At 36.2% G+C, this 27,826-nt stretch overlaps 1 protein-coding gene across 4 annotated transcripts; it reads right to left on the bottom strand.

Annotated features, from left to right (window-relative positions):
- Window positions 1–1,225: 1,225 nt before the first annotated feature.
- LOC128211248 (galactocerebrosidase-like) lies at window positions 1,226–22,581 on the bottom strand. Of its 4 annotated transcripts, none has more exons than XM_052915812.1 (19): window positions 22,531–22,581; window positions 21,432–21,557; window positions 20,752–20,820; window positions 19,409–19,472; window positions 16,041–16,129; window positions 15,130–15,297; window positions 14,565–14,603; window positions 13,332–13,474; window positions 11,684–11,801; window positions 10,981–11,018; window positions 10,702–10,826; window positions 9,936–10,075; window positions 7,969–8,064; window positions 6,596–6,691; window positions 5,813–5,960; window positions 3,945–4,119; window positions 3,614–3,783; window positions 2,792–2,871; window positions 1,226–1,764 (listed from the first exon to the last, which is right to left on the bottom strand). In XM_052915812.1, the coding sequence occupies exons 2-19, from the start codon at window positions 21,555–21,557 to the stop codon at window positions 1,621–1,623; spliced, it is 2,028 nt and encodes a 675-aa protein (XP_052771772.1). In that variant the 5' UTR covers window positions 22,531–22,581; the 3' UTR covers window positions 1,226–1,620. The 4 variants fall into 4 exon arrangements, with proteins under 4 accessions (XP_052771772.1, XP_052771771.1, XP_052771770.1 ...); XM_052915811.1 differs by lacking the exons at window positions 13,332–13,474; window positions 22,531–22,581 and adding exons at window positions 13,790–13,932; window positions 22,444–22,498; XM_052915810.1 differs by lacking the exon at window positions 22,531–22,581 and adding an exon at window positions 22,444–22,498.
- Between the last annotated feature and the right edge of the window lie 5,245 nt (window positions 22,582–27,826).

Genomic DNA, 27,826 nt, shown 5'->3' with positions numbered 1-27,826 from the left:
GCTCTTCTGTTGTTAATGAATCTTTTTTTTAAGTCAAAAAGGAACACCAATGTAGGGTTTTAGCTAGAAGGTCATTCGAGGGTGCTGCACCCTGTCCGTTTTGGGTAGAACCGTGCTTCCCTCATGGAGACCAGAATGTGCATCCTCCTGCCATCAAAGAAATAAATGCTTAAGATAATCAAATATATTTTTTGGTTTAGACTAAAACTTGAAATGTGATTATGAACAAACTTGACATATTTAGTAGTTGAAACCTAAAGTTACTTCAAATAAGCACAATTTTTAACATTTTCGAAGAAATTTATAATGCCTTACACATTCACTTCCAAATAAATCGTGCACTTTTGTCCCCCAGCACCCTGACCCTTTTCTGCAGCACCCTGACCCTTTTCTGCAGCACCCTGTCCCTTTTCTGCAGTAGCTAGTCCCTTTTCTGCAGCACCCTGTCTCTTTTTTTTGCAGTAGCTTGTCCCTTTTCTGCAGCTCCCTGACCCTTTTCTGCAGCACCCTGTCTCTTTTCTGCAGTACCCTGTCTCTTTTCTGCAGTACCCTGTCTCTTTTTTGCAGTACCTTGTCCCTTTTCTGCAGCTCCCTGACCCTTTTCTGCAGCACCCTGTCTCTTTTCTGCAGTACCCTGTCTCTTTTCTGCAGTACCTTGTCCCTTTTCTGCAGCTCCCTGTCCTTTTTCAAACCTGTTTAAAACCCCAATACATATAACTCCGGATAAAGTTTTGAGCCTTATTATACATCTTGTTTGGTATGGCAAATGTAAAAGTTTGTGCACACGTGACCAAGGCTATCACTATACCTCGACATTTTTTCTTGGAAGCTAAAAATGTCTTATTTTTATTCTTTGTCTGATCAAAATACTTACGAAACCAACGAGACTGTGGTGACCGTGAAATACACATAATGGGCTGATTGGTCAGAACTTTGTTTTAAGTTAATAACATGATTAACCACGTCAATGTTAACTTTTAAACATGAAGGAATTGATGATGTGCTACTCTATTTGCATTTGATACAGTTGCAACAGTTGTTTCAAATCTAGTATCACATGTGTATTCATTAAACTTCCACAGCATTAATGATTCGAAAGAAAGCAACAATGACGTTAAGTACGTTGTTCATTTAACTGTCTGAACAAACTGCCCAATATAATCCATGAACGGTGAAAGAAAATGCATCATCGGCAAAGGCAGTTGACTTGGACTAAATAAGAAAAAACTTTTCTTATACTTTATTATGTTGTATATATACATGTTATGGCACAATATAAATTGCCAATAATCTATCACAGTTGAGTATGGAATGTAATCATCCGCACTCTTTGAAGTCCTATCATGATTCTCTTGGTCTCTTGGTAGAAAATTTATTGCACTGTGTTTATTTTGATGTGTTTAAAAAATCTATATAAACCACGTAACAAACATTTGCATAAAATTTCAAAAGTGTATAAATTCATATTATGTTCAACGAAAAGGAAACAAATCTTTTCTAAATAAATCTGATTGGAAAAACTTTTAACTTGTAAAAATAATCTTAAGAATTAAAATGATAATTTTATCACCTTTGTGGGAGAAAAATATAAAACATAGCAATTTTCTATGAGATCCTGACTCAAGAAGGCAGCAGTGATATATAGTCAAAATCTGCGTGTCCGAAGCCCGCTGTGCCAATAGCAGCAAACCCAGAGGCAGGTGAGGCAGGCATCCGGAGCCCAAATACCATCTTCCCGTTTACAGAGCCCTCCGCAAACCCATCCTGAAATACAACAACATATGGACATGATTCATTCAGCTTTCTGTACTGTATACCTGTAGGCGAGAAGTTTTCGAACAAGTTTTTTCGATGATGTTCCCCTGATTTTTGAAGATGAATGAATACTTTGCTAAATTGTTAGTACATGTATAATAAAATTCAGCTCTTGTTCTCTTAAAATAATGTGAAATTTAGTGAACTTAAAGAACTTAATTTCATTTTCTTACGCTACACAAGAAGAATTCAAAAGAGGTCCAATTTTAGTTTGACAATAGGGGTTCTCCAACACTTTCTCAAAAAATTAACAACAAAACTGGGAATCCTGTGCTAAAGCAAGTTTTTTATTTAATCTCTGCAAAAGTTTAATATTTAAACCAGTTAGTAATATTTTTTGTGATTTTGTCATTAAATTTACTTGGACACAGATGCTTGGGGAGTAGTATAGCCTCTTTATTCTTCAATAGTCCAGCTTAAAGTGAATTGTTGTCTGCTAAAAAAAAAGTTGTTTGTCGAAAAAATATGCGCATGTGCCTGTAGGCTGTATTTTATGGTATTTTTGCGCATGAGCATTCTCAGCAGAAGTTAAACATGATTTTGAAAACTAGTTTTAACTTCAAATATTCCTTACTTTATGAAAAGTGTTGGTACCTGCAGAGACTTTTCAATGACCTGATTGATAATAACCAGGTGCTTGATATGTAATTTCCAAAATGAGACAAAAATCGAGACTGTTGGAGATCAACTGCTGTCTGAGAACTACTTGCCTACTGGAAGTGCTTATATCTTATTTATTACCTCTCTTTTTAATAGAAAATGAAAATAGTTGATGTTTTATGAAACTACTCTGAATACTCTTTATAGCCAAAGGCTGGTTGAGTTGCATTCAGTGTGAGTTTGATATACCAGTTTATCTGATTCCATATTCATATAATTATGAACAAGTTCACACATGCTAAAATAGTGAATACAACTGTTTTAAAATGATTTTTTTAACTATTTAAATCACATGTATCAGATGCTACATTTGTACCTTGACTTTCAGAGATATTTTGTTGTAGCCCGTCCTGGTCAGCTCTTCAGCCGGGCCGTAACTAAGCAGAGTGGCTCGCCCTGCAAAGCAACAGATAACATGTCAGACAAACAAGATGCAGCTGTTAAAAACTGATTAAATAAGTGAAAGGGGTCCCACTATTTGTGCAAAATTAAACAGAATTATTATAAGCTTAAAGAAATCAGTCTGGGGCCATACATGTATCTTAATGTGAATTTTCAACTATTAAAGTTAAAATATCCAAAGTTTGGACAAATATTAATTCAAGTCTCCTTTACCTTTACTAAAATGTATCCTTATGCATAAATGAAACAGTATTTTTTACTGCTCATGTTCATATTGTTGGTGAACATACATTGTTTGTTTTCTTTTAATTCAACTTCTAAAATGGGTATTTTCCACTAAGTTGAAAACATTACTTCAAGTTCCTCTTTGAAAACTACAGGGACAAGCCCAGTGGTCCGACTTTTAAAAAGAAACCCAGGCAATGCACAAGACAATGAAGTAGGGACATAACCAAATTAACACCACATACATAATTAAGTCCCTTATAACAGGGTCAAGCTTTAGGTCACTATTTTTGAAATGCTATCAATTGTGAATGTTTCTCTTTTTACAGAGTTTTTGAGACTTGTAAAAAAGAATTTTAAATATAATCATTATGTTTTGCTTAATAAAGTTTGAGCAAGTATTTTGGCTAAATGAAACAAACCTGTTACCCTAGAGATATTTCGAGGAACTGTGACTCAATTTTCTTATGATTAACATTTAAGAAGTTTGTTTTTTTATTTGATAACATACTTGGGTCATTCCAGACTTGGAATGTTCCATTGCTTGGGAACACAAAGAAAAGCAGGCCTCCCCCGCCGACTGTATAACAGCCACCACTGTTGATGCGCTGGGCCACAAACACGCCCTCTGATGCATTCAACACGTCCAGAGAGAAAGATGTCTCTACCGTAAACTCTGTCCTGTTGAAACGTAAGCCCAAGGAAAATAAAGCTGGCACATGTCCAAATCGTAGTGTCCACATCATAATGTCAATCAAAAATAGAACTTACTTCACAGTTACAACTGAATATGTGTTATTTCTGACATTCCTATTTACTTATACAAGCAAGCTTCTATATACCATGTAATATTTCCAAGCAGAGCGAGTGTGAAGTTCTCAGTCTCGCACCAGTCAACAGGAGGCAGGACAGTCATCTGGCGGAGAACCTTGTTGCTAGGAGACCCAGGCTCTGTAACAACCTCAAACGAGCCTGCCATAGGGGCTACAAGGTAGGGCTCCTGGTGCTCCACAACATCTGGATACAACAAACAATACATAGGAGAAATGTTTGAAAACTCAATGATAAAGTCTAAATTAATACTGATGCAGTTTACAGTCAGTATCTCTGCATCTGGAGTGGATTATAAGTATATATTAGTACACCCACAATCAAAAGAGCCCTACCAACAAACACCCATATTCTAAATAAAACCTTCCTATAAACACCCACAGTCTAAAGAAACCCTACCAACGAACAGCCACAATCTAAAGAAACCCTACCAATGAACAGCCACAATCTAAAGAAACCCTACCAACAAACAGCCACAATCTAAAGAAACCCTACCAACAAACACCTAGAATCAAATAAACCCTTACAATGAACACCCACAAAATAAAGAAATCCTACCAACGAACAGCCACAATCTTAAGAAACCCTACCAACAAACACCCACAATCTAAATAAACCCTACCAATAAACACCACAATCTAAATCAACCCTACCAGAAACACCCACAATCTAAATAAACCTTACCAGTAAACACCCACAATCTAGAGAAACCCTACCAACAAACACCCACAATCTAAAAAAACCTACCAATAAACACCCACAATCTAAATAAACCCTACCAGTCAACACCCACAATCTAAATAAACCCTACCAATAAACACCCACAATCTAAATAAACCCTACCAGTCAACACCCACAATCTAAATAAACCCTACCAATAAACACCCACATTCTAAATAAACCCTACCAGTAAACACCAACAATCTAAATAAACCCTACCAGTAAACACCCACAATCTAAATAAACCCTACCAGTAAACACCCACAATCTAAATAAACCCTACCAGTAAACACCCACAATCTAGAGAAACCCTACAAACAAACACCCACAATCTAGAGAAACTATACCAACATACATCCACAATCTACATAAACCCTACCAATAAACACCCACAATCTAGAGAAACCCTACCAATAAACACCCACAATCTAAATAAACCCTACCAGTAAACACCCACAATCTAAATAAACCTTACCAGTAAACACCCACAATCTAGAGAAACCCTACCAACGTACACCCACAATCTAAATAAACCTTACCAGTAAACACCCACAATCTAGAGAAACCCTACCAACGTACACCCACAATCTAAATAAACCCTACCAGTAAACACCAACAATCTAAATAAACCCTACCAGTCAACACCCACAATCTAAATAAACCCTACCAGTAAACACCCACAATCTACATAAACCCTACCAATAAACACCCACAATCTAAATAAACCCTACCAGTAAACACCCACAATCTAAATAAACCCTACCAGTAAACACCCACAATCTAAATAAACCCTACCAGTAAACACCCACAATCTAAATAAACCCTACCAATAAACACCCACAATCTAAATAAACCCTACCAGTAAACACCCACAATCTAAATAAACCCTACCAATAAACACCCACAATCTAAATAAACCCTACCAATAAACACCCACAATCTAAATAAACCCTACCAGTAAACACCCACAATCTAAATAAACCCTACCAGTAAACACCCACAATCTGAATAAACCCTACCAGTAAACACCCACAATCTAAATATACCCTACCAATAAACACCCACAATCTAGAAAAACTATACCAACGTACACCCACAATCTTAATAATCCCTACTGAAAAAACAAACCAAAACAAAACCCTAGTAAAAGTTAACCTACCATCAAAAGTGTCCATATATGGGAAGGGGAAGGGTTCCGGGCCTGGTGGGGCTGGGTAAGTCCCATGAGATCCTGTCGCCAGTGTAGTCAGCGTGTAGATCTGGTTCTTGTCCACCATGAATAACTCAAACTCCCCCTTAGGGTTTGGCTGGAATATAAAAGTTCATGTGTATCGATAATTTGATTATTGATTACTACTGTCATTTTGTTACATTTTTGTGTAGACACGTTTTATTTTGTCTGGCTTCGTTGGCATCACTTTTTCGTTAACAGCCAATGATTTAGCCTCCATTCTTAAAGCTTAGTATGCACATTGGTTATGGTTGTCTACTATTAATTGGCCCCAACAGATCAAATGTCAAGGTCATAGTGACCTTTACTAGAAAAATTATAGGCATTTTGATTTTTTATAAAACTCTTTCGAACAACTTGGTTGGTAGCCTTTAAATTTGGTATACATATTGGTCATGGTCAGTAGATGCCATGTTTTCATTTTGAGTCAGGGTCAAGGTAACCTTTAGTGGAAAAAATATCGGCAGTTTGTACAGGTGACACATGATTCGCAGAAGTCAAGTGTTTTCCCATTTCCCTGAACAGTTAATCAATGTTATGATTTTTTGCCTTTTTTGTTGATTTTCGTTTTTTTTCAATATGATTTCAACTAGCTATTTACTAGACCTTTATGAAACGCGACGAGAAAGCATCAGTGATAGGGCTCTAATTTACAATCTCTTGGTGCCACAGAAGACATGTTAACTGCTACTGCAAACCCATAAACCTTACCTTTATTTCTCCCTGGTAGTAGAAGAAGACTGAAGAATTGTTCTGGTCCTGGGTCCCTATCTGGCTGAACCACACATGCAACATGCCTATACCTTTCTGCAAGTAAAGCTATTATTATATCCTCATGTTTATTTCTCCTTCATATAAGATGAAGAAGATGGAAGTATTGTTCTGGTCTCAAGTTCCTATCTGGCTGTTATAACAGGTTAAATTAATGAATAACAAATATGTCAATGTTTACTTGTTATTTCAAATATGCTCATTTCACAATATCACTATCTTGTACCATTTTGGAGAGGGATTCTTTTTCTATACTCTTTCCCCATATCAGAGCCATGAAGCTTAAATAACCATGCAATTATAAGCATGCGGATAAATGACAGTGCTATTCACTTATACCAATCCTTATTATTCAACACTGTCCTGACAACATGGTACAAAACACAAATTGTATCAGATGATCAATAATCATGTCCAATGACCACAACATGAATGTGAATTAAGGTAAAAATTTCCAATGTTGGTAAGGTTGCATAGTAAAACTAACAGTTTATGGATTGAAATGAAGTTATGAAACAGAATTAAACTACACTACACTTCACTTTGCTACACTACACTACACTACACTGCACTACACTTTGCACTTCACTTTGCTACATTAAACTACACTACACTAAACTTCATTAAACTACACTACAATACACTACACTTCGCTACACTACACTACACAACATTAAACTACACTACACTTCATTAATCAACACTACACTACATTAAACTACACTACACTTGGCTACATTACACTACACTACACTTTGCTACACTACACTTCATTTGGCTACATTACACTACACTACACTTTGCTACACTACACTTCGCTACATTACACAACACTTCACTTTGCTATACTTCACTACACTACACTTGTCTACATTAAACTAAACTACACTACACTTCATTAAACTACACTACACTTCATTAAACAACACTACACTACACTACACTAAACTACACTTCATTAAACTACACTACACTTCGCTTGGCTATATTACACCACACTACACTACACTTCATTTGGCTACATTACACTACACTTCACTTTGCTACATTTCAATACACTACACTTGGCTACATTACACTACACTACACTTTGCTACACTACACTACACTTCATTTGGCTACATTACACTACACTACACTTCAATACACTACACTTGGCTACATTACACAACACTTCACTTCACTACACTACACTTGGCTACATTACACTACACTACACATCAACACAGTATACCATGCTACATTACACTTAACTACATTACACTGACTTACACTACACTACATCAAACTACACCACACTACACCATACTAACAAAGCTGCCATCGAGGGTAAAGGTGACATTTTGTTTCTGCACGGAGTAAGGTCTCAATTCCTCGTGTAGGCATGTTGAGTCGGAGCCTGTCGTACTCTGTTGGAGATACAATACAGGCAATGGTCAATACAAACAAAAGATAAATAATTTCTTTTTTACGAAACAATTAAATTGACTGTTTAAAGAATATTTGGATATAAATGGGGATAAAAAAGTATTCCATTGAAACTCTATCCATTACTGAGGACGCATAATATTTGATTGCATAATCTTGAAATCAATCGATAGCTTTTCATCTGAGATTGGTTGATTTTTATTGTCACGAGGAAGTCCATCATTGAAACCTTTACATGTGACAGTTTAAATGGCCACCAAAATTATGATTTCTTTTTTCAATTACACATTGAAACATTGATCAAAATGACCATATCTGATGATATATGATTGATTGTGATTTTGACCATTTTTGAATCCTCGATGTAAACAAAATAATTATTGTTGTATTATTTTGCTTGATGTTATGGTTTTCTAAACAGATTTTTAACATAAGCTATTCTAATTGGCATGGGAAGGTGGTCCTATGTTGTTAGGGAAACCAAAGTACTCGGGGGAAAAAACAAGAGCCATCGTAAGACCGCGCGCTCGACTACGCCGCTTTGACTTAGAATTCAATAACGATGTAATAATACCAAGTTTGGTCTATTTATGTCAAACCTAACTAAAATTATTCGGTGACATTGATGATGCCCTCCCACCAGCCCGCCCAAACAATGACGCAAGTCATTCAAATAACTTGATTTCCCATTATGAAAATGTGGTTAAGAATATACATATATGCCTTTGAAAGGAAATTAAAAAAAAATTCAAAAAAATTCAAGGGCCATAATTTGTATTTAGGCTTAAAACAGAGTTATGTTTCTTGTTGTAAGATGGTCGTAAATAATTGAATTTTATTAAGTGCATTTAATGAACGGTATGGAAGTTTTTTTATTAAAATCCCAACTTGCCTAAAACTTTTACTTGCCTAAAACTTTAACCTAAGTCAATCAGGGGCCATAACTTAATTTAAGGATATGGAGTTATGTAACCTCATTGGGTGATGGTCCTGAACAATTGTGTGAAGTATTAAGTCAATTGAATGAAGGGTATAGAAGTTATTAAACAATATCCCAACCTGCCCTTAAACTTTAACATTAGTTACATAGTCAATTAGGGGCCATAATTTGTATAAAAGATAATATGGAGTTATCTTACCTCATCATGTGATGGCCCTGAACAACTGCGTGAAGTATTAAGTCAATTGAATGTAGGGTATTGGACTTATAAGTGAAAATCCCAACTTGCCCTAAAACTTTAACCAGACGCCGACGCTGGGGCGAGTAGTATAGCCCACCTATTCTTCGAATAGTCGAGCTAAAATCTAATGCTGATGAACCCATGATATCAATAAACAAAGAAAAAATGAACCAATTGCCTCTCCTGGGTGAATATCAGTTTTAACATTTCATGAACTGTGTCCAAAGCATCTTTCATAACTATTGAGCGTTTGATAGTATCACACAAAGCAAGATTCAAAGCATGTCCATAGCAATGCATATAAAAGGGCACATGGTTCCTTCCGGTGAAGATTGGTGTCAACACCACTTTTCGAGCAAGACTCGAAAAAATACTGGGTCAAGCTCTGTAACTACCAACCAAAATCACATATGCCCAGGCCGGGAATCAAAACTTGGTGAGAAGCAGAGCGACAGCCATTTATGACTTTCAACCCACTTTTCAACTTTTCGGTAATTTAAATAGCTCAAAATTAACACATGGCTCCAAAAGGCATCAATAAGATCTCTGAAATCCTTTCAGAATTATATTTTTCCAATATTTAATGAGGTGATGAGACAGTAAGATTCCACATAAGAAATAATTATTAGATATTGCTTGTATTTGCTGCATTGGTCCCCTGTGTAACCTACCATAGTTTCTAAGATGATAGTCAGATGCTTGTTGTCTGGGCTGGCCAGGGCGACATAGCTGCCCCCGCCCACAAGTTGGCCCACACCAGAATGATGGCTCAGGTACATCCAGCCAGGCTCTGTGAACTGGGTCGTGTGGGCTGCAAGGCCAACATTGTCAATCTTAGTCAATACAACAAGTAAATTATTATAAATCACCTGATTTGGTTGTACAGGTTTAGATGAATTTCTGATATAAGTAGTCATGTAAATTAAATCTTGAGCAAGACCTAGTATGTCACTGGAACATCTCATCATCGATATAATAAATGACACAAACTCATCACAAACTCACCAAAAATCTTACGGTAAACAGAAAACTCCAGTCACTCACCAGTAGAAACCGATTCCAGTTTGACCAGCGATAATCAAATAACTATTGATAGTACAATCATTTTTTGACAATACCTTACATTGTAATTGTAGTTTTATTCTTGTACAATAACTCGTAATCCTTAACAATTCTTATGTAATGCATATGTTTGAAGTTATTAAGTGTTGTTGTTGCTTTCAGTCATATTGTTAACAATAACATTTGAACACTTCCATATATGTACAAATGCACTGACAGGAGAAAATTGGTGGAAATTAGCCTAACACAATAACTAGAGAAAAGAAGAAAAACAATTCACCAGTTGATCAATTATGACAAAATACAATCCATTGTGCCAGTTCCAGGCCCAACCAATCAATTTTCGATTATAATCATCGTAACATCACTACTCACCAGTCGTCCATATGGTAGGGCTGACCTCGTAATACCCGGACCACGGCACATTAGCCGTCATCAGCCCGCAGCCCTGGTACGGCATACCAATGTAGTAGGAGGCTATTAGGTTCCAAGATATGGTGCTGAAACATTGCAAATTTATTCCTTTATCTGGGACAGTTAAAGCTTGTCTGGCAATGAAAACTTTGTTTAAGACTTTTGGAACAAAAACAATTTGCCATATCTGCTAACTTTAACTTTAGAAGTCTTTGTATTTCAAACAACATGCAGACTCACCTTGTCATTAACCCATTGACGTAATTCTGGTTCAGGATCTGGAAAGTAAGAGGCCAATATTTCACTTAGTGTTAATGCTTATGTTTCAACCAATGGGATTGCTGGACAAACTCTGATTTACTCCTTAAAAAAGCATCTAAAAAAATGATTACAGAAGTGCCGGTTAATCAGAAATGGGTTTTAAGAAGAAGGTTATTCATCAGTTCACTGGCTACTAGACAGATATTCCAAATCTAGTCTTAATGGTATAGAACACCAACACTAAACAATAATTATTTCTTATTTTAAGAGATTGTGGCAATTTCCAATGGCCTCTTATAATGAACAACAACACTGGCTTGTAGCCAGAAAATGCGCTTTTGGCCAATAAGCTTAAAACACAGAATCAGAACAGTCATATGATGGAAGCGCCCAAAATCATTTATGGTCATATACTAACCATGGCCACCAATGTGAGGAGAAGTTTAAAATGCTACAATAAGTAATTTAAAAGTTATCAAAAGACAATGTCACATCTTAGCAAAGAAATCCCTATATGTCTGTCATGCTTTACAGGCGACACAAATATCAGTACAAGCTAGCTCTGATATCTTTGGTATAAGTCCCTAAAAAATTAAAATGTTGGCCAATTGCCTGCTCTTAAAGTGATTTGTTTGTGATCTGTTACTTGAACCTTTGAGCATATTGATATGTATTTGCATACCCTAGCCCAGCACCGAGCCCCCTGGTCGTTGTTGAGGGTGCTGTAGTCTTCTGACGCCCACAGCTGCTTACCCCACTGTAGTGAACCCATGTTACTCAAGGTGCTCGAGTAATGCACCCTGAAAATTGGGGAATTAAAAATTGAAATCTTGGAAATGGTAAAAAGGGGACTTGAAGACTCAGGAATTCAAACGATGAATTGAAATATGATAAATATAATAATTCTGCATTTTTTTTACTATAACGATCTTCAGTATAACAGTAACAGCTGGTATAGTTAATGGGTGTCTGCAATTATAGTGCATTGTAAGTGTTAAGCATGATTGTGTTGTGTGCCCTAAAGGTAAGAGATGAAATACATGAAGTGCAGGTAATAAAAAGCTATATGGTTTGCAGAATGAAATTGTTAAAAATCCACTACAGATGATAACATGTATGATATCTCTGCAATCATACTGTAGTATGATAGGAAACAAACTGTATGCAAAATTTAAACCATCAGAACAATAAATTATTTCACAGTATTCCACCAAAAAATTCAACCATGACACATGTATATCAAGCCTATACTGCATGACACTGGACCTCTGTTAAGTAATAGTCAGATGACATGAATTAAAATCTTAAGGATTAAGAATGGGCCGAGTGAGCGACTAGCGACTTAGAATACAACCTCATTGGCTGACACATTATCAATGCAAAGTCTGACACAGGGAGTGTGTATCGGAAAGTTGAAATTCTTAATGATTAAGCCCAGTACTTAATGATTACCTATCTGCAATTTCATAGGCTGTAAATGTAGGTTGTATTCTACTATCGCTATATTCTACTATCGCTATATGTAAGCTACAGTACACTCCACGCGAAACTACCACTTTCCGTTTTCCTTGGCGGATTTTGGTCATCGCGGACACGACATCCAATTGATCATAATCCTCTTTCCTCGGTGTTTTTACTCATTCACCCACCGAGGCTGATCAGTTGACCGTATAATAACAATCGCCGCGTTACTCGGAGGTAAAAACACCGCGAAACTCGGAGGAAAACCGATAAGAATCTCCTACTGTATCTAATTTTGTTTAATTTCTTTGACAATTTTTGCTACATCCGTAATTGTTTATAAAAATAATTTATTTCGCGTACCTAATTTTCGGACACCCAAAGGACATCAATCGTAACTTTAACACTTACCAAGTTTCACAGACGAAGATTATTGATTTTCATCTTTTTTCATGGCTAGATTACCTAACCGTATGCGTACACCACAGTGACAAGTTAATTAAACTATGAAAAATTAATTATCTAATTATTCAATACTGTTTTGACAGAAGCGATGTACTGTAGTAGCTATGCACAAAACGCGGAGTTCCGCGATTAGGTCAATAAATCGATACGATCACCAGCGCTACCGGCAATAAAACCCTCCATAGAAAATGATTTACTCGGTGCAACTCGGCGAAATTTAGCGAGGAAAAAGGTTGCGTACTCGGCGGAAATCCGGGATAAATTAAAAACGCCTCCGAGTCACCGAGGAAAATGGTAGTTCCGCATGGAGTGTACTGTAGTACTACAGTCTACTAAGTAAATAAGTCAATAAACAAATCAAACAACATAAGGCACACAGCTGCCACCACACATGTATGTGTTACCCAAATATATCGACGGAGGCAGAGAGTTCAGGATCCAGGAGCATGTCACGAGCCAGGGATGTCTCAAACTCTGCCTGGAAGTCGTCCGCGGCGACAATCCTCACGTGGCTGAAGCCCGCACTGTCCAGCCCTGCACGTAACAGCTGGTAACACAATAGTGGGTGCATTATGGGTAATAGCGGGCTAGTTTGATGGACAGGTTACAGATGTGTGAAAACATGCCTTTTCATAGTGATTTAATCTTAGAACAGTCTAAAAACATGTGATAATGCAACTTATAAAAGTTTCTTTGTATTAGATAAATGAGGGAAAAAACATCCATCATTCTCAACTCTGCTAAAATCTCAATATCAAAATACATGAACTTTATCACTTTAAAATAAATTTTCAATATGATTTAATTCTAAAATGAAATCACTTGAAACTGCATGCCACACAAAACGCATACGGAAAATTACCCGAAGAAGTCAATAGCATCGGACAATTCCTGGTCTAGCAGCATATCTCTGGCCAGCTCCATTTCAAAATCGAGCTCGTAATCGTCAGGGGCAACGATACGCACATTGGAGAACCCTTGTCTGTCCAGTTCTGTACGGAGCATCTTCCAACAAACTCATATATGAATATGACAAAACTTAAGACCATTTATTTTATGCTATGTTGCAGTTAATTGAAAAATAACAGTGGATTATATCCTCATAAATTCTTTGTTTGATACAGTGATTTATCAGTATCTAATTTAACTGTTTCTCTTGTTTCTACACTGAAAAAAAATAACGTAACTGCACACAGTGCTGAGTAGAAAAATCATTGACGTCATTTTCCGTATAATGTCGTTTAAACTCACAAAATTAACATATTTCTATAATTATATTAGAGATAAACAAATGTTTTTAACATTTTTATCATGATTCAATATTTTTTCATGATTCAATATTTTTTCATAATTCAATATTTTTTCATGATTCAATATTTTTTCATGATTCAATATTTTTTCATGATTCAATATTTTTTCATGATTCAATATTTTTTCATAATTCAATATTTTTTTATAATTCAATATTTTTTCATGATTCAATATTTTTTTATAATTCAATATTTTTTCATAATTCAATATTTTTTCATGATTCAATATTTTTTCATGATTCAATATTTTTTCATAATTCATTCATGATTCACTATTTTGATGAAAAACAGTGAATGTAGAGGTAATCTTTCATAATCTCATCTTACCTTGAGATATGTAATGTTGTAATTCTGTTCATTCCATTCCTGAAACGACAAATTTAGTAAATCATTAAATACATTATTCAGTTTTAATTGCCTTAGCACAGACAGGATAACATAGGACAGTAACCATTCTTTGTTAACTCCCATTTTAGTTCCATTTTTTTGCATTATTAGCTCCCTTTTATTGACATTGCATTTATTTTACATTGTTACCTCCCTTTTATTTAACATCAGTTAACTCCCTTTTATTTTACAAATGGTCTTCAACAGCACTTCAAGCAAGAGATAAATATGAGCCTGCACCTGAGCATTCTAACTGCACAAATGCACACTGATGTGGGAATAAAATCTTAATTGGCCACTTTAGATATGGTGATTATATGCACCAAGTATAAATAATCAGGATACAATTAATTTATACAAGTGTTAGTGAGGTTACAATCCTAAAATATGTACAATAATATATTACATAAATGTATTTAAAACTGTACCAGCCTTTAAAAGTAAACGTCAATACACATACATAATTGATGATGTTTCACAAGTTCCTATAATAATAATAAAATACCCCAATGTAGTCTACGGTGATGTTATGGTGGTCTTGGGCTCCCTTGATCCACTTGATGATATAGTCCACCGTGCGGTCAGGAAAGGTGTATGGAGAATCTGACTGTCCCTTGCTCACCACTCCCGAAAACACCCACGGGAGCCCATATATCTTGATATTGGGGTTCCTCTGCAAAGAAAAAATAGAAATTGTAAAATTTGCAAATTTAAAATCAAATCATAACTTAAGTTCCAAAAGAAGTTCCAAACATGGATCAGGCTGAGGGTGGTCTTGTGTTGTGTCCTAGGTGTCCGTTTGAGGTTTGATCCCCACTCTCTCTAGCCTTTCAAAATGGGCACCAATACTGGTTTCTACCCAAGAAATGGACTCAACGGTGATTTTATAAGCTTTCATCACATTCAAGTTGAAAAAGAGTACAGATCATTGAATAGTTACTATTGTAGAGGCTGATAATTTTTTTTGTCTTGGAACAATTTATTACTTCCAGACTGACTAAAAGAAAGATGTACTGCTATTCAAACATCAATGAGATGCTTTATGTAATCTGTTTATTATATATCACAAATAAATTTTCCGTATTTACAATTATGTTCTTGTTACTATTAATTATAATCCTTTTGCGATTAAAAACTTAAAATTGTGTATGAGAATTTTGTCATAAAGTTTGACATCATTTGCAAAAGCCAGATCAAAACTAGTTCTTAGGCAATGAATTTGGTATTTGAATTCTCACACAATCGATGGAGTCTGATTGACTCTGACGCTGTAAATTCTACAAGTCTTACAGACTCCAATGCTAAAAATTCTACAAATATGACGGATATCGAAGCTGAAAATTTTACAATCTTGGCCAAAATAGATGAGACTTTGACTCCTTTAATTGAAGCACTCATTAAACTATTCTCACTAACCTTCTTAGCCTCTCTCATGATCCACCACTCGTAGCCTCGCTCATAATTTTCATCCCCATCATAGTAGATATGTGTCGCCTCACTCCCGACTGAAACAAACAAAAGAAAGTTAAATGAAGATGATGCTATATGCATTGTTCATATATATGCCATATCTCTGAGGGGCTTTCCAGGGGATATTGGTCTGAATTCCAGGGAAGTTTGATAAAGTACACCTGGTGATTTTTACACAGCGAAATTTAGCGCAATATCTACATTTATAATATAAGACTAAATAGTAAAGACAGAAACACTCTAATAACAACAATTTTTGGATTTAGTCAACATGGTCTATGATGGAACAAAACAGTTGCAAATTGTGTGTTCATTGAATTTCACACTCATAATATTATGGATGCTTTCCACTGTCAACCTTGAGCTACCGTATTTCCCTGCTTATAAGATGAGGATATTGGGTGCTGATTTTAACCTGAAAGTCTTATAAGCAAGGCTATAAGAAATTCAGAAATTCTGTAGTTTTTAAAAATAAAATAAAATATTTATATATTTCGTTTTAATTCCAGAAGATATGGATGCCCTGGATCAGAATTCCAGGGGATATTTCCCCGTCAGGGGATATGGCATGTTTGACTGTTAAGAAGATGAACAAACAAACAAACAATGATCTAAGAGTATTATGGTAGAAGTGATTTTGAATGCCTAAATGTCATCTAAAATGGCATGAAGAAAGGCTACAATGTATGGGAACTACTTTGTCTAGTTTAAAACAACTAGAAGTTATTTATTTGGCAGGAAAACCTCACAGTGACTGTCAGACTGTCAGCTGGTTCAGACAGCAAACACTCGGAGTTTCAGACAATCACTTGGTTAATTCGTATCTATTGGCTGTTTGACCTCCTAAGGAAGAAACTAATTGCTAATGGTGATGGCAATGTGTAGACAGAGAGTTAGTCTTCTCTTTAAATAATTAAAAAGGTTTTATCTTGTTCTGCAAATACATTCCAGCTGTTAACAGTAATATAACACATACTAAAGTGGTTTTGCTATAAATGTTTCACTTTGACATTAGCAATAAGTCAATATCAGATGACTGATAAATATTGCAGTTTTGTAATCAAGAGAAAATTAGATACACATATTGATATTCATGATATTTAAAGTGCAATTATTCATCTGCTCCCAGAGAAAGTTCAGGCATAGTTTTTAGTACCGTTTTCATGATGGACTCCATTTTTTTTTAATTAACTTTAAAAAAATCTATCCACACACTAAACAATCTTTGAGAAATGATAAATGAGAAAAGGGTCCCATTTTCTCAAAACATCTTTAATGAAACAAGCTCAAGTACATGTATCTCATTTCATTTAGACAAACTTTACTTACTTAAACTTGATCTAACGAAATAAAAATAGTTCATTGTTAATGTTGTGCCAGCGTTGGACCCAAACATTGGATTAATGTTGGATTATGGTTGGATTTGAAAGTTTTTTAGACGTCAAACCCCAATGTTGGATGAATATCAGGGTACAACCATAATCCAACTATTTTCAAACGTAAATCCAACCATTACCCGACATTTATCCAACCATAATTCGATGTTAATCCAATCATAACCCGATGTTAATCCAACCATTACCTGACGTTAATCCAACCATAACTCGATGTTAATCCAACCATTACTGGATGTAAATCTAACCATAATCCAACCATTACTCGTACTACTATGTGCTAAACCATTTCCCCGTTGTGAGATCTGTTCAAAGTGAGAACACTATACAAAAGTGTACAAAATGTAACACATCCTTATTGTCTATTTTTCGTAATGGGAATATATAAGGCGTTAAGTTTCGGGTTCATTTTATTCTTTTTATTAAACAGCTATTAGCTACTATGAAAACTCGTGCACAGTATGTGGTACTGAGCACATATATCAAATTCTCGCTCACAGGTGCGTAGTGGTTACATGTTATTTTACTAATTTGAAATGTTAGTAACATCTTCTCCGTTCAGCTCCAAAATTTAATTGAATTAAAAACTTTTCACAAAAGCATGATTCAATAAAAGCGGCAATAATTATCGGCCAATGGAAAACGAATATCTAAGACCATACCAAGCGCTGAAGTTCAATGTTGAGGTCATACATGTAAATATATTGGAAAACGAAAGTAAAGAAAGTAGTCCCCCATTACGCGATCTCCTGAACCGTGAAATGTTAGTTTTAAGGGGTCCTCACCATACTAATAATAATAATGATAATAATAATAAATGACCCTGTTACAAAAAGTAGTGTGCTCAGTTTGATCCTGGTACATCAAATTGTTTGAGAATTTGAGGTATGAAAGAGTTTTTCAAAACCACAATGTTGTCCTTAAACAATGCTTCAAAATATGTGGGTTTTACCGGTTTAGCACAAGATTGTTGTAGCGCCCTTATTTTTAATATTAAGTTAAAACTGTCTTACCGGCACACTAGGCCCACAATTATTATGTTAAAACCTCACTACTTTCATACATTTAACGCTATATACTGCAAAAAAGTGTTAGTGAATAACTGAATTTATTTCTATTTCTGCAATATGGACCTGATATTTGGCTCCATTTACAATTCTAAAATGCTAAATTTGTTCACAAAAGTTGTAGCAAAGTTTATAACTCTGAAAATAATCGAATTTTACACATTTTTTCTCCATCAGTTCATCAATGAAATGTTTTTAATTTCTTCCTATGGGTTTATTTGAGCAGGGAAGTCACCGCTAGCTATGTTTTTAGCCCCATTCCTATTTCATTTATTTCTTCATTCATTCCAAATTATTCAAAAATAATTAATTTGAAAATCACACTATTATTACAATTGAAGTTTGTTATTTTCACAATTTAAAGGGCCCTAACCCCTTTCATAAAAAGGTGAGAAAAACTAAGCATGGGTTCCTAAAATAACCAAGGTGATGATTTTCAGGTACATATATAACGGTACTTTGAGAAGATGACCTTCATGTATACCTTTGCAATTGGGAATATTTACAATACTTTTTTAAAAATTGGGAAAAATTTATGAATTATTATGTTGGTTGAATTTTCACTATTTGACCATTTACTTGTTGATATTTTCTTATATCAACATCAATAATTCCTTAACATCTTTTCAAACAGACTTTCTTCAGACGAAAAACAAAAAAATAAATAATTAAAATATCTTTTATTAGACTTTTTTGGGGAAATGTTTATTCATTAGTTGGCGTACGGCAAAAATACATACTTTTTGGCATTGGGAACATTACCAAATATCGACAAATAAAAACCACCCTCGTGGGACTGGAACCATTTAATATTTGATTTGATTTGATTAAGGCCATGAGGCTGGCGACCTACCTCCACTCATTGACCCACCGCCAATCTCAACTTTCAATATGTGGAGAGATGCACCAAAACTAGGCTGAAACAAATAAGGTAAAGACGATGACCTCTTCATTGTTATCAATGTTACACAAATATCATTATCAACAACATCTTGGTTTATCACCTTATTAGAGTTAAGAGCTGTCCTTGTTTGGACAGGTCACACAAAACCAACTCAAATTTAAAGCTGCACTCTCACAAATTGATCGTTTTGACAACTTTTTTTACTTTTGTCTTGGAATGAGTCAATTTTTGCTTAAATGTCTGGAATAGCCGTGATATAAGATTGCTGACAAAAGAGAAGATAAAAAATTGATGTTTCATGGCTATAAGCATTACTTACGTTTTAATGAAAATGAAATTTTCAGCAGTGTTCCAAATCATTGAGATCTGTTTTATTGTGAGTTATCTTATATATATATATGACTGAATTGAAGGTATTGATGCCAAAATCAGTTGGTTCTGAGTTATTTTTTTAAAAAGGTCAAAACATTTATTATTCTGTGGGTGTGCAGCTTTAAAGTCTGCCTGAGTTTCTGCTACAGAAAAACAGATTCAATTCCAATTGGTTATTGAATTATCAAATATTGCAGAAAACCAAAGTATAAATTTATGACTGACAAGATTGCAAGATATACATGTGTAGACATGGTCTCATTGACATATTTGACATGACCAGTATTCATAACACATCTTATATCAGTTTCTAATTTCAAATTATTTCCTAAGATTTTCATAGACAAAAAATAAGACTTTTTATTCAAAAACATGTGGGGGATTTTCAAAAAAGTTAGTAAAAATAAAGTATTTCAGAAATAATAAGGTTAATATATCATATAACCAGTGAGATTCTTAAATTAGGAAAATGATGTAAAATAGGAAAATAACTTGATTGATGAATTTGGCTTAAGACTACACTGTTTTAATGACGCATAAAGTATTTCTACAGAAGCAAATATCAATACTCTTATGTGATGTATATACTTATACAGTTGAAACCTGATGGCTCGAACTCCCAGAGCCGGCGAAAATACCTCAAGCTTCGAAAAAATTCGAGCCAAGCGATTTCGAGTCTGAGTGGAGATACACCATACAAACTATTTATTAAATGTGGCCTAGTTTACTCAGTATTTTTAGGACAAGTTTATATAACTCTCTAAAGTATTTGTTTCTTAATATTATGCACAGTAAACAAGCAACTGAAGTTGATTGATGAGAAATAAGAAGTTTTAAATTATAACAAAATAAACAAAACTAAACTTCAACACAATTCTCTCTCAAATAATAAAATTAGTAAAAATAATACACAAGCGTACCTTGAAGAGGTAGTCTAAGATCTGATCCCTGAGATGTTGTGGGTAGCCTGGCAGCAGCTTGGAGGTGGCCTGACATGAGACACATCAATATGTCAGTTAATTCAGATAAGATTAAAAATATACATGTATTCATTCTCATTCAGCTCAAGAGCATTCATTTTTTTCAAATGTTCTATCTTAATTATATAGCAGTGGTCGAAATAAGCACAAGCCCGCAAGCCCTGCACTGGTAAAATGCTTTCCAGGCTTGCTCAAATTCTGGGTTTTATACAGCAGGGCTTGTTCAAAAAATGTAATGCCAAGCAGTAGTATATGAATTTGGGGTTGTTCAACCAAAAGAATAATTTCAATGACTGATATATTACTTAAATTGTTTATTTTTAGACAGGAAAATAGCGAGTTAATTTAAAATGACAATGCACGTTTCATATTCAAACTGTTAAGGGATTATTATTAAGTTTGGAAAGTCAGTATCAAGAGATATAAATCAAAAACAACATTACATTTCATTTAATTGTAGGCAGAAGCTAATTAACAAAAGGACATGAGTTTCTATCAAACCTGTGTGATTTTTCATTGAATTAAACAGATTCATGGCCATCATTTCAAGCTCCTGTACATAGTAACATTTTCCCTTTTTACAAGTTTCGTATCATGTAAGTATCTTGTTTAAGACTCACCCCACCGCCACTCAATCCACCTATGCCGTCAAATCTCCGCCCAAACCCGTTATTGTCACTAAATGTATACTGGCCAGCAGACAGAGACAAAAGGCTCAGCAGTGGAACCAGGAAATGGGCCAACATCTGAAAGAATGTGCAAGAACCTGACAATGCATGCAGTTTAATACCAGTGTAAACAGCAGTCATGTATGAAATACAGTGAATATTGAATAGCTAACATACATCACTTCAATTAAACTAACTCAAAACAAACTGATCATGCTCCGTATGTACTAGTCCATTTCATATTAATTCTATTTCAAAATATACTCATCTTAAACACTTATAAATTAAGTATATGCCTACAGGTGTCATACTTACCTTAAAAGCTGGGATGTATATATATGATTATTTGATTTAAATTATTATGCCAGAATGGCACTTTTAAATACACTAAAAATGCACTGGAATACGTTTAATTCAATCTGGTTGTTAAATCAGTGTTCAAACAGGCCACAATAACTTGGCTATCATGTGACCGATAATTTATCTCCTTATCAGGTGATTGCCACACGTGACCTACTTGCGAAAAGAGAACATCTCTTGAACAGCAATATCAATATTTTATTATTCATAAGCTTTCATATTATGTGTTCATATCTTGCACAGTAAAGAAATTGGGGAATAATTATCCTAAGTCAGCAAGTCTTGCACAGTGTAGATTTATATATTTTCTGACTATACATGTATTTGTTGAATAAGCAAACAGAACAATTTACAATTTGTCTATTTATAAGAATAATAAACCTTCTTAAAATAAAAGTCAGTGTCATTGCGATCTAAAAACTGAAACAGTTGCATACAATTGTAGCAAATAGTTTAATTTAAAACAGCTTAAGTTTTCGATTTGTAGAAAAAATGAAATTCGGCCAAATAAACAATGTGAATATGTTACGAAGTACACTGGAACGAATAACAAAACTTTCAGTTGCATGGCCAATTAAGTGCATTATTCTTTTGAAAGTCTTACAACATGTAAAATAATTGCAGATGACATAATCTTGAACGAATTCTTCACATGACAATGAAAAATGCAACCACAAGCTTACAATATTACCTTTATATAAAAACTGATAAACACTTCCTTCTTTTTCAAGTAAGCTCTATATTCTTAAAACCGCAACCCTAATGGTACAGTATAAAAGCCTAACGGAAAAAAATAGACTGGTACCCTCTCTAATTTTATCTTTATTTTTGTAGAAAAAGTAACGTAGGGTATCAGTCTAAAAAATAGATTGGTGTAGCACGTGCGTAGCTAGCCCAGAGTTGATGTGCATACTCTGGGAGCCATTCTCCTCCGTGTTTTTCTAAAAGTTCCACTAGTCAACACACTACACAAATGCATCGGCACACGCGCACATGCCCACGCACTCACAAACACACACACACACACACACACACACACACATGCCCAGGCCTGTATTTATGCCAATCTCACGATGCGGGTCCGGGCCTGTTGCGCCTACGTGGCCGAGCTGACCGGGATTGTGTGGCTACAATTTACGTGGGGCTCCGCCAGTGTGTGCTGGCCCGGGCCTTAAGTGACTACGTGTAGCCGTGCCAGTATGTGCTGCCCGGGCTTGTGGTGCATAAGTGTAGCCCGGGCATGTGATGCATACGTGGAGCGGCACCAGTCTGTGCTGCCCGAGTTTGTGGTGCATACGTCTAGCCCGTGATTGTGATGCCTACATGGTGCGGCACCAGTCTATGCTGCCCAGGATTGTGGTTAAAGTGTGTGCAGTTCTGGGCCTTTGGTGCATCAAGTAGCTACACCAGTCTGTACTGCCTGGGCCTGTCGTGCATACGAGTAGCTACGCCAGTCCGTGCTGCCCGTGATTGTGGTGCATACGAGGAGCTACGCCAGTCCTTGCTACCAGGGATTGTGGTGCATACGAGTAGCTACACCATTCTGTGCTGCCCGGGATTGTGGTGCATACGAGTAGCTACGCCAGTCTGTGCAGGTCCGGTCCTGTGGTGCATACGAGTAGCTACGCCATTCTGTGCTGCCTGGGTCTTAGGTGCATACGAGAAGCTACGCCAGTCTGTGCCGCCAGGGATTGTGGTGCAAACGAGTAGCTACACCATTCTGTGCTGCCCGGGATTGTGGTGCATACGAGTAGCTACGCCAGTCTGTGCAGGTCCGGTCCTGTGGTGCATACGAGTAGCTACGCCATTCTGTGCTGCCTGTGTCTTAGGTGCATACGAGTAGCTATGCCAGTCTGTGCTGCCCGGGCCTGTGGTGCATACGAGTAGCTACGCCAGTCTGTGCAGGTCCGGTCCTGTGGTACATACGAGTAGCTTCGCCAGTCTGTGCAGGTCCGGTCCTGTGGTGCATACGAGTAGCTTCGCCAGTCTGTGCTGCCCGGGATTGTGGTACATACGAGTAGCTACGCCAGTCTGTGCTGCCTAGGATTGTTGTGCATACGAGTAGCTTCGCCAGTATGTTAAGGTCCGCGCCAGTGGTGCATACGAGTTGCTACGCCAGTCTGTACTGCCCGGGATTGTGGTGCATACGTGGAGCTGCGCAAGTGTGTGCATACCCGGGCTTTTTGGTGCATACGAGTAGCTACGCCAGTTTGTGCCGCCCGGAAATGTGTTGGATACGAGTTGCTACGCCAGTGTGCGCCGCCAGGGATTGTGGTCAATACGAGAAGCTACGCCAGTCTGTGCTGTTCGGGATTGTGGTGCATACGAATTGATGCACCAGTCTGTGCCGCCCGGAATTGTGGTGCATACGAGAAGCTACGCCAGTCTGTGCCGCCCGGAATTGTGGTGCATACGAGAAGCTACGCCATTCTGTGCTGCCCGGGATTGTGGTGCATACGAGTAGCTGCGCCAGTCTGTGCTGCCCGGGATTGTGGTACATACGAGTAGCTACACCAGTCTGTGGTGCCCGGGATTGTGGTACATATGAGTAGCTACGCCAGTCTGTGCTGCCCGGGATTGTGGTGCATACGAGTAGCTGCGCCAGTCCGTGCTGCCCGGGATTGTGGTGCATACGAGTAGCTACGCCAGTCTGTGCTGCCCGGGATTGTGGTGCATACGAGTAGCTGCGCCAGTCCGTGCTGCCCGGGATTGTGGTGCATACGAGTAGCTACACCAGTCTGTGGTGCCCGGGATTGTGGTACATACGAGTAGCTACACCAGTCTGTGGTGCCCGGGATTGTGGTACATACGAGTAGTTACGCCAGTCTGTGCTGCCCGGGATTGTGGTGCATACATGATACGAGTAGCTGCGCCAGTCTGTGCTGCCCGGGATTGTGGTACATATGAGTAGCTACACCAGTCTGTGCTGCCCGGGATTGTGGTACATACGAGTAGTTACGCCAGTCTGTGCTGCCCGGGATTGTGGTGCACACTGGCGTAGCTACGCAAGTCTTTGCTGCTCGGGCCTGCGGTTTATGAGAGTATAGCTATGCTAAGCCAGTACGTTATGGCAGAAAGAATGTCATGCAGTCACATTATAAGTATTTAATTGCTATACCAAAGTGTGCTATTAATATTGAACTCTATTCATAATATGTAAATTATATGTGTTATTCATATTTGAGCTTTATTTATAACAGTACATATATGCTAAATGCAAACATGATGAGGCTTTTTATGATGGCCATTAATAAATGTACTTATATGAGATTGAAATCCTTTTAGCCTTCGTAAAAAGTGCTTCAAATTGAGTGCTGTATGAAAGGCGATTTTACAAAAAAAAATCGAGGCGGGAGGGGAATCCCGTCCCGCACTCTTCCCTACCGCGTCCGCAATGTTCAGTGCCCTCCGACGCGCTTCTTTTGTAGATAATGTTACGCATGGTGGCATTCGAGGATTAAGGCAAAATTATTAACAATAGAGGATTGTTCTGATGCCCAAACTACATAAGCTTGTCAAGCACTGAAATCTGTATTTCAAATGAATAATAAATATCTGTATAAGTTTATTAGCATATCAGTTAAGTACAGACTTGATTTATTTGACAAACTTTTTGCGCCTGATTTAAATTATGCTGGAGAAGCTTGGTGATTTGTTCAAGGCAATCAAGTTGAATGGATTCAATTACAAGTATGTCAACGTCTTCTCGGTGTCAAAAGACGACACAAAATGACTATATTTATTGAGAGTGAGGGAGAATGAGTTTTAAAACAATTAGAAATATGAGTAGAATTAAATACTGGGTGAAACTACTGCATAGTAATGGTAGAAAGTATTAGAAAAAAAGGTTTATAACATGCAGTCAACTGGTATGGAACAGAATCGTAGCAAACCAAATTGGTGTTAAACTCACAAACGACCTGCTTTGTAATCTGGGACTATATGATGCCTGGCTTTTCTGGAGCCAATAACAAATCCTACTCCCAGATTCGGATAAATACTGTTACAGGGTGTGGAATTACGAGAATTCTTCTCACTATTAGGTAAAATTCAATTAAAAGTTCTTTTCCTGGATGATAAAAACTAATATGAGTGCTGAAAATTTGGCATTTTTTGCAAATTTTCAACTTAATATTTTTTAAGTTGACCGTTTTGGTAAGACTATTATATTAACAAATAATAATAAAATATATTATTATTATTATTATTATTATTATTATTATTATTATTATTATTTGAACTCACCATACAGTATCTCTAACAATGAAAACAGAAGAGAGACTTAGTAAACCAAGTATGGTTAATTCTCAATTCTGTGATTTACTCACTGTTTATACGTTTCATCACTCCTTATTTTTATATGTATATTATACACTTCGATTTCTGTTCTGTTTTGTTCAAGATTTTCTGCAATAAATACTGGTTAAACCAAAATATATTTGCTGGTATACTATATACAAAGTTTCCTAGGCTAGCAATAATTTCGTTTCGTTAAGATGGTAAATCATGACAGGGATTTATAGCTATGTTTATAAGCTATAGGTATTTTTCAACCATAAAACACGTATTACTGCTACCTTTATATACTTTACTGAGTAAAATTGAATGAGGATTTTTGTACATATAGGAAAAAAATTGCATCGTTATAAAACTGCACACATGGCATTAAAACGCCAATTTTAATGTCTATATTAATAATTTATTATATTGGTATAACATTCACTAAATAGTTGACATTCAGTACGAAATGCATGCACTGGTGATTACGCTCGTAAGAATAATTAATATCAGGTACTTGTTGTATTTGCACATTCTAAAAATTAATTGTTATTGTGAATTAAAAACAAGAATGAAAATGTATAGCTTTTGAAAATTTGAAACTTCTTATTTCAGTAATCACTTTATGTAAATATATAAAACGATTTCCTTAAAACATGTGAATTGGACATTAATTTTCGATAACATTGTAAAGTTGAAATATGCAATTATCAATTGAAAATGTAATAATTAGTACGCTATGTTGCCTGTATTGTATGAAACTGACTGTATATATATGTATAGACGTAAAGACATTGTTTATGCCTGTCGCCATTTTGAATGAAATTCGGGCACATTTGTCTTTGATCTTCTGTTAAATATGTTATGTTATGTTATTTAATGTCATAGTGGCGGTTCTAGTGGGGGGGGGGGGGGCACATGGGCCCGTCCCCTCCCCCAAGTTTGTTGGCCAGCAAATAAACCCTAAAGCACATAATTTTGACCGCAAATTGGTACATTAACAAGTAAAACGCTTATTAAATATATATTTATTTTATAAAAGTATTCTTGAATGAAGGGTTTAAATGCTTAAACGATTTTATACGTGTCATTTCAGTGAAATAAAAGTGTTGAGGGGATGGGGGGCATTCCCAACCGTCAGTTATGAATTCCTTAATCCGCAGGGGATCCAACGTAAATTATTTTAGCGGAATTTAAGTGGGAGGCATGTTCAGTGTGGAACAAAATGGCGGATTCTCTACGGTATGTTTGACTTGAATACTTGACTTGAATATGTGTATTTAGTCAAAATATATACCGTTTTTGGACCTAATTTAGCTAAATTATTATCGAATATTTGCATCTATTTCTTTACGACGGCTTGTGCACTAACTGTTTGCCATGGAAGTTTTAAGCATTTTGTTCGGTGCTGAGACTATCAGGCGCGTAGGAAGTTTTAAGCATTAATAGAACCGATTTCCAGTGAGTTCAGGTTTTATTTTCATGTTTTCTTCTAAACCTTTTTTCGGTTAAAATAGTTGATAGATATAAAACTAATATTGTTTAGTAACATTTATTCACTATTACATTTATTTCATATTTTCTATTTCTTTAGCAAATACAAACATTTATAAATAATCACAATAAATCAAACACAATGTAAACATGAATATGCACATTCTGTCGAATAATCTATGCACTATCATACAGAAATAGCCGAAAATGAAAAC

Source organism: Mya arenaria, chromosome 12, assembly GCF_026914265.1.
Source record: "Mya arenaria isolate MELC-2E11 chromosome 12, ASM2691426v1".
Lineage (NCBI taxonomy): Eukaryota > Metazoa > Mollusca > Bivalvia > Myida > Myidae > Mya > Mya arenaria.
Note: the sequence above shows the minus strand (reverse complement) of the source record. Positions and strands in the feature narration are given on the sequence as shown.

Coding starts and splice junctions, on each gene's coding strand:
- LOC128211248 (XM_052915811.1), bottom strand. CDS start 22,470: ATGTCATCTGCAATTATTTTACATGTT. Junction 21,558..22,443: donor CTGCAATTATTTTACATGTT/GTAAGACTTTCA, acceptor ACATTCTTTCAG/ATGTTGGCCCATTTCCTGGT. Junction 15,298..16,040: donor TCATGAGAGAGGCTAAGAAG/GTTAGTGAGAAT, acceptor TTTTCTTTGCAG/AGGAACCCCAATATCAAGAT.